The sequence below is a fragment of the Anopheles darlingi genome, chromosome 2 (assembly GCF_943734745.1).
Source record: "Anopheles darlingi chromosome 2, idAnoDarlMG_H_01, whole genome shotgun sequence".
Lineage (NCBI taxonomy): Eukaryota > Metazoa > Arthropoda > Insecta > Diptera > Culicidae > Anopheles > Anopheles darlingi.
Genome location: NC_064874.1, coordinates 10944272 through 10951771, shown reverse-complemented (window position 1 = coordinate 10951771; position 7500 = coordinate 10944272). Strand labels below are relative to the sequence as shown.

Below are 7500 nucleotides of genomic sequence, written 5' to 3'. Positions count from 1 at the left end.
CACGTCCGTCCGTCCGTCCGTCCGCATCGCTGCACACCGAGACTGTATGCGTTGCGGGGAGGTTTTCCGCCCGATGTGTGCTATGGGGATGTACGATGTGCATCACTCGATGCACTCTCAACCACTGCTGTTGCTGCTGCTGTGTTCTAACATGTTTTTGGGGTTGTTGCTGGTTTGTAGAGGGCATGTCCTCCCCTTACCTTGTCTTTCTATTGCCCCCAGCTGCTGTTGGTGGCTGGTGCGTTATCGAAATACTAAAAAACAAACCCTCCATTTTCCTTCAGTTTTCCTCACTCCCTTGTTGCGTGACGGACGGGTGAATGTATGTGTGTAGGGTAGCTAGTACACACTTCGGTCGCAACCTCCTTTGTTGCCGCCGACTCTAAACCGCCGACAATAATAACCTAACAACGCGTTTGCCCGGAAGATCCACCCGATCGTGTTCAGTGAATCGTGCTTTGCGCTACACAACGCTTTGTGTCACGGGATGCACAGTGCGTACGAGCACACCACATAACGGGGCTGAGCGTTACCTAGACAACGGATCTTAGTGTTCTCCCGACAGTGTGGCAACCACCGATAACCTCCATCAGGCTGATATGCTTGTTTTTCTTCCCTCTGGTTCCAGTGAGTAGTGAAGAAGAAGTGTGCTAGTGTGTTGCGTGTCGCGCCACCAGGTGTATGCCAGTGTGCAAAAAATAAAATTAGGAAGATCACCTCCATTTTACTGTGGGCCCATATACTGTGGCCCCGGGTGTGTAGCGTGAAAACGAACGTGAAATCATCAGTGAGAACGGGCATCAGCATCAACAACAACAACAACAACAACAACAGCACCGTTCCGAATCAAGTAGCCCGAGGTGCAGGGATTCAACTGCACCAACCGCTTCAACAACCGACGACTCAATCGCTGCAGATGAACGGTGGCCCAGTATCGGGCAGGTTGGCGTAACAGCTCGGCGTAAAGCACCGGCAACAGCAACACATCCCGTCTCTGCTTCCCTGCCTTTTTACCGTTTTGCACCGCGAGCTCGCTACGAGGACACTACGGGTGCCAGGCACCGCCAGGTGGGAGGTGTGCAGGTGCAGAAAGAACGGTATCAAGAAGCTGACGAGCTAGAGAGAGAGCCTGGTGGAGGGGGGCAGAACTAGACGGGAAGCAAAGGAACTACCATCACCACCAGCAGCAGCATGTTTACGGGTACCTTGCGCTTGAAGGTCTGCGAAGCGACCGGATTGCGGCCGACGGACTTTCAAACGCGCCACACGATGACATTCGGCCGCCTCGGCGATCAGCTCATCGATCCCTACGTCTCCATAGATGTCGACGAGAAGTTCATAGGTAAGTAGGTTGGTTGGAGGTCAATTTTCGATACATTTCAGCTACAAGCCAAAGCCTACCGAGACCTCTAACACGAGGTACCATCAACATTCCGGAACGGAGAACCATGCGATCAACACGAGCTGACCGTAAAACATATACGATGCATCCTGTTTGTCGCTATTACGGCCAGCGGCGAAAAGAGAGTAAACTAAGAAGGGGTGGGCCTAGATGGCCTCGGTTAGCGATCGGCTAGTGTGGATTGTGGATTAATATTTCCGCTTTCATCGTTTCAGTTGTTTTTGATACACCGTTCTCAGCTGCTGCTGCTGCTGCTGTTGCTACTCCTCCACCCGCTTTGGATGGCCAGAGAGATGGGACCCAAGACGCAATGAAGACACCCGGGACATCGGGGTGCACGCGATGCGCGGGGTGGTTTGACATTTCGAGCGAAATGTATTCGCCAACGCGCAGGATTGGAAAGGAAAATGGCTGCCCTGTCATTGGAGCGCCAAGGGTAAAGGCAAAGCAGTAACAGCACCAGCAGCAGCAGCAGCGGGGTTGGTGCTCAGAGTGTAGTAACCGAGCGGAAAATGGGAAAAGCTGAAGCGAATCTAGCGAGCGAGAAAGATGGCGAGAGAGAGAGATAAACAGACGCATGTCGCGGAAGGTCTCGGAGGGGGGGATGTTGGAGAGCGGTTTAGCCCTGCAAACAACAGGACTGAGCCGAGAAGTTGTTGGCGCGCAGGAAAGGAAGACATCAACATCGGGGGGAGCAGGCTCCTGCTGCTCCTGTGCTGAGAGCCAAGCGATTGAGCGAACGAACGAAGCGGCTCACGAGACATTCCTCTGAGAGAGAGAGAGAGAGGAAGAGAGTCGACTGTTTCGAACTCGCAGGTCAGGGTTATTTAGCCCTCCACACCTCCCAGAATCTCTACCCTCACTCGACAAACCACCCACCCTTCGGCTTCATGGTCGCGGCGAGCGAATGAAAATGCTCGATCTCATCCGCTGTGTGTGGCGCAATGAGCAGGAAGGTCCATTGTTTGTCCTCAGGAAAACACGGTCAGAAACAGTGGAAAATTGCGTACCACCGATCTGGCGTCCTCAGCACTGCTCATTCCAAGTCGAATTCCATCCAGAAACAGTGGACGGAGAGTGAAGATGGATGCTTTTTGGCTCACTTACATACGGTTGGTCCTTGGTTGGTTGGACTTTCCCGTTTCGGAGCTCGTGGAAAACTCTCTTCTCCAATCTTTTGGGGAAAATGAGTGTACGAGAGAGTGAGAGAACCTATAAGCTTTCTGTCTCTTTCTCTTTCTCTCTCTCTCTCTCTCTCTTTCTCCTCTGTTAAAGGTCTCCGCTCTGCGAATAAGAAAATGGAAATGATGATCGTCATGAACGCACAGTTCCGCCGAAGATGATTTTTCCTTCATCTTCGTTCCCGCTCTGGAAGGTGGTAGAGGTGGACGAGGGTGAGAGAGTTTTATTGGAGTCCCAGTTCGGGGGGGAAAGGTTTGGGGTATCTTTACTAGCAATGTTCCGTTGTGTGCGTTTTGACGCGTCGGTTGCGAAGCTAACAAGGTTGATGAACAAACATCCTCCGTTCGCCGTTCCAGGCTCTAGAGCTCTGGTACTCCGATCCCCACCTAATGCCTGCCTCCTGCCTTCACCTAGCAGCGATCGACTAACCACCACTGATGTAGTGCGGTCAGTTTTTTTTCGTCAGAATCGAGATCAGCTCCAGCGTGCTGCGATGTTAAGGTTCGTCGAGTCAAGTTCTTTTCATGATCAGGTGGTGCAGCGCAAGCGACATTGGACAACGTTAATGATCAAGCCACTAGTCTAGTCTAGCCGTTGCCTCGCTCACAGATTTCACACAATCTGCATAATCACTTGACGGTCGAGTGTGCAATGATGTGAATCATCCGACCGACACCGCTACAAGCGCAGGCCATTGGCTGATTGATTATGACTTCCTCCGTTACTAGCGGGAATGACGGAATAGGAACGGGCTGGCTTACAAACAACCACCACTCCGCGGGATGTGATGATGATGACGATGAGGGTCGAGAGCATACTCCTCTCGGTAACACACATTATACCGTTATGCCGGCAGTGACGATCGCCACGACGATGATCGTTGTGTGTTGATGTTGGTTGTCAAACCATTAACTGGTAGGATCATTTTCTTGCGAATCCATTTGCCTCGGACCTTGTGCGCCCCTGCGATGAAACGATGATGAATCGTGTTTGATGGGTTTTTTTTTTTTCAATAACACACATTCCAATCAATACAATCACGGCGTGCAAAACTTCTACTCTACCAAGAGCATATGTTTTGTCCAGAAGACGATCGCGTTCGAGAGTTGTGCTCTTGCTGATCGTAGATTAGCAGTTCTTTATGTTCAACAATAGTCATTACATCATCTTATAAAGCATTCGGAAGTTATCTTTTATAGAATTGCCACATTGTACGATCTTCTACAGTAGCAACGACACGGATCTCTGGATCTCTGAATGCTTCTAAAGTTTTGAGACAATCAGCAAGCGCTCAAGGTAGCGCTGTTGCTGGATGCGTCTCGCGATAGTTACACGCTATCACTCACTCCATATTATCTTATCACAACGGCATTCTGATGATGATGCTGCTGCTGCTGCGGGTGTTTGTTCGTTCGTTCGGAGATCATAAACCACGATCGCAGTCTCTACCGCAACCGGATCCATCTTCATCCCGGAGTGGAGGTCGATCTTGTTGAGCTGGACAGCACTATACTCGTCTCGCCACAAAGTGCTTCAAGTGCATGGCCGCCCCTCGTTCCGCCCAATGCGTAAGTCATTTTTTGGGCCAAGCACCATGGTGTCACGTGGATCTCATTGAGCCAATACGATGGTATCCATCAACAACAACAACAACAACAACAACAACAACAACACACACACACACACACACACACACACACACACACACACACACACACACACATAGAGCTTCGCTCTTCCTACGCAAAAAGGGCATGATGAATCTAGACCTGGATTCGTGATGACCGGTTGTTTTTTGTATAGTCCACTCCACGTAGCCCTATAACAACACCACCGCTAGCACCACCATACGGAGGGCCACTCAATTAAAAGCGATTTACTATAAACTAGGTCAATGAAATGGGAAAATGCGGCAGGGCATGTCACCACAGGTTACCGTTGTAATCGTCGCCGTCTGAATCGTTGTGTTTCGTTTTGGGATGAACCGTGCACCGCAATGAATCATATGTATTTTATATTTTTGTTGCTTGCGACACGTTCTTCCACCACCCGGGACACATACGGCGTCCAGTGCTGCCCTTGGCGGGGTCTTGCTTGGCCTCCATGCCAGGGATTGCTTTATGATTTCGTTGCTTAATTACTACGAAAACGGTCTACTATTACCAAGACTCCCTTTAGGAATATCAAGGGTAGGATCAAGTGATCCGAGCACGATTAGTAATCCCCCTTCGACCGCCATTCGCTTCTTTGTGTCTGTGTGTGTGTGTCAAGGTTGGCTGCAACAGTTCGTTCCCACTCATTCGGATAGATCCTAAATGTCAAGAGGTTTCACATCGCACGATCGTCTTAAGATGATCGTAAATAATTTCGCCAAATCACACCAAAGAGTGCAGCAGTAGATTTGTTGACAGCTGAACCCTCCCCCCCTATGTATATGCTCTCTGTAGCCTGGTCACGCTAAACGGAAAGTACGCCGGAGAAGGGAGCAATCACACCCGTCCGTAATTAGCAGTAAACGGTCCGCGAGATCCGCAACGGGATTGCCGACGCAACGGGTGCAGGAGCTTGTGGCGTTCGTGGAAAACCGTGCACCGGCCACTCCGTTGTTAGCCCTTTGATGTCGCTCTTTTGGATGATTTTTCCCGGGAAATATGACCGTGGAGGACACTCGTGATTTGGCAGAGGGAGCGAACAGTAGGTAAGGGGAGAGTTCTAGCGGACGTAGGCGTCGTGGAACGTCGTGTGGGTATGTGTGTGGTATAATAGTGTCACCCTCTCAAGATGCAGATTCAAATCACCCACCGGTTTCTTCTATGAATCGCCAACACATTGAATACCGTTTGATTAATGTCAGTCATAAATCTATTTTAACGGATGAAGAAAGTGAGTCAGTCGTCAGTGTGTGTCTCCGCCGGCTCGAAATTGATGCGGAGTGCAGCAGCATCGTTCACATAATTTTAGCTATCCAGCCACTCTGTTCGGTGACTCATTCTGGGGCAGATGGTATTGGTTCGCCGTTTTCCCGAGAGGTCCCTTATGCTGCTACTTTCATTACTAATACTCGATTGTTTCTCGTTCATTTGCAGATCGCTCCACCACAAAGCCACGCACCTTCGATCCGACGTGGAACGAGAGCTTCATACACGAGGTGGAGAACGCTAACGTCCTCGGAATGACGATCTTCCACGAGGGTCCGATTACGGACGTGTTCGTCGCTAACACGACCATACCGTTTGAGGATCTGGTCACGCGGAACGAGTCCGAGCAGCAAGACTTTTGGGTATGACATCGTTACATCGGTAGAGCTACTTGGTTCTAATCTTCTTCCCTTTGCCCCTTTCTCCCTCCCGCGTATAATGTAGGTTGATCTCGAACCGCAGGGCCGACTGCACGTGAAGATCGATCTCCGATGGACGCAGGACGCCAACAATGTTGCCTCGCAAAACTCGTGCCGCCGGACAGTCGTCAAGGATCAGCCATTTTTAAACCGCCGCCGTGGTGCAATGAGACGACGCGTTCATCAGGTCAGTGTCCCCGCGGGGATGGGTTTTGCTTTTGTTTCTCTGTGTTTGTTTTTCGAATACAAACCGACGGCTTTATCAACTCGCTCAATATGAACTGACGAAAGCAATAATAGCACGGCAGACAATGGACGAACCTACAGACACATGAGCAGCTCCGTTACCCGGCACCAGATTCATTGACATTGACGTGTTTTGCTAGTAAATTGAAAATGACAATTGCATTGCATACGGTGACGATGGGCGCAAAACGTTGCTGTGAATGTTGCTGTACTACTGTCGCATAGAACCCCGACCCGTCGGTCTGGTTCTGATTATTATTCGACTCGTCGACCTACGCTGGTCGGCCATTGTGTTATTAGTTGCATTCTGCATAGTGCACCAGTGAAGCTACTGAAACTGGACAGGTGCTGGTGTGTCGTACGCTGGATGGTTGGTGTATTAATAAGGACCTACGACTAACAGTAGCCGAGTTTACATAGCGAGGCTAAACATAGTGCCGATCAATACCCCGGTCTTTTGTGGTTCTCCGGCCGCTCCGCCTACAGTATGTTGGTTGTTAAACGGCCGTTTCGTAGTTATTGATAACGAAATGAGGATTCATTTTAAGACATCCAGATCGCGTTACCGCTCTCCAGGCGACCTTTTTGTGTGAACTACCAGGCGTCTCCTTTAAGTTCTCATTCGGTCGACGAACACAGCTGCGATCGATCTACAACGAATCGAACACACATTTACGACTTCGTGATTTGGTGTGCAAGTCTGTGTGTATCAATCAGTTCGCAAGAGCCGAAAGCGTCGAATGGGCAGGTAGAAGGACGAGATGCACAGAAGGACAGGGCACGGGCACAGGATGGAATCATCGCTACCACGTGTCAATCAACTGCGAGAACTGTGCAACAACTGTGTGCCCCTCCGATAGGGTGTGTGTGTGTATGTGTGTTCGCTTATGGCGGTGCGGTATTGCCATTGCCTTAGTAAGCACGCGAGTTGAATGGATGTGTTGATTGCGAGCAACAGTGGCAATCAAATTGAATATGAGGAGGAGCGTTGCGTTGGTGTAAAGGAAGGAATGGAGGGGCTTTTTGCGCATGGTTGGGCACATGTGGGATCGTTCGATGCAGTGTTGGCCAACATTGGATAGCTGCAACACTGCAACGGCGCCACTCCGGTCGGTCGAGAGTTAGCACGAAGGAATGAAATTGTTTTATCACACCGGTCCTGGCGGTGGTCGGTGGCCATCAACCGATCTTTCGATGGCTTGAGCTTTATTTTTAGCAGCCCAAGGGTAGAGTATACTAGGAGAAGGTGGAGAAGAAGGAACTTCGGTGCCATGATCTACCGCAATCCATTTTGCATCACTTGCATATCGAGAATAGGGCCCCGATGCAGCGC

At 50.3% G+C, this 7500-nt stretch overlaps 1 protein-coding gene across 3 annotated transcripts in view; it reads left to right on the top strand.

The window, feature by feature from the left end:
* The window catches only part of LOC125950343 (protein kinase C), a 20939-nt gene that overhangs the window by 2009 nt on the left and 11430 nt on the right, over positions 1 to 7500 (top strand). For 2 of the 3 annotated variants that reach the window (XM_049678261.1, XM_049678263.1), the window contains exons 2-4: positions 629 to 1342; positions 5671 to 5864; positions 5947 to 6108. In XM_049678261.1, the coding sequence (XP_049534218.1) occupies positions 1192 to 1342; positions 5671 to 5864; positions 5947 to 6108 (507 nt within the window). In that variant the 5' untranslated portion in view covers positions 629 to 1191. Of the gene's footprint in view, positions 1 to 628; positions 1343 to 5670; positions 5865 to 5946; positions 6109 to 7500 lie in introns of those variants that run through there. The other variant, XM_049678262.1, reaches the window with a different exon arrangement.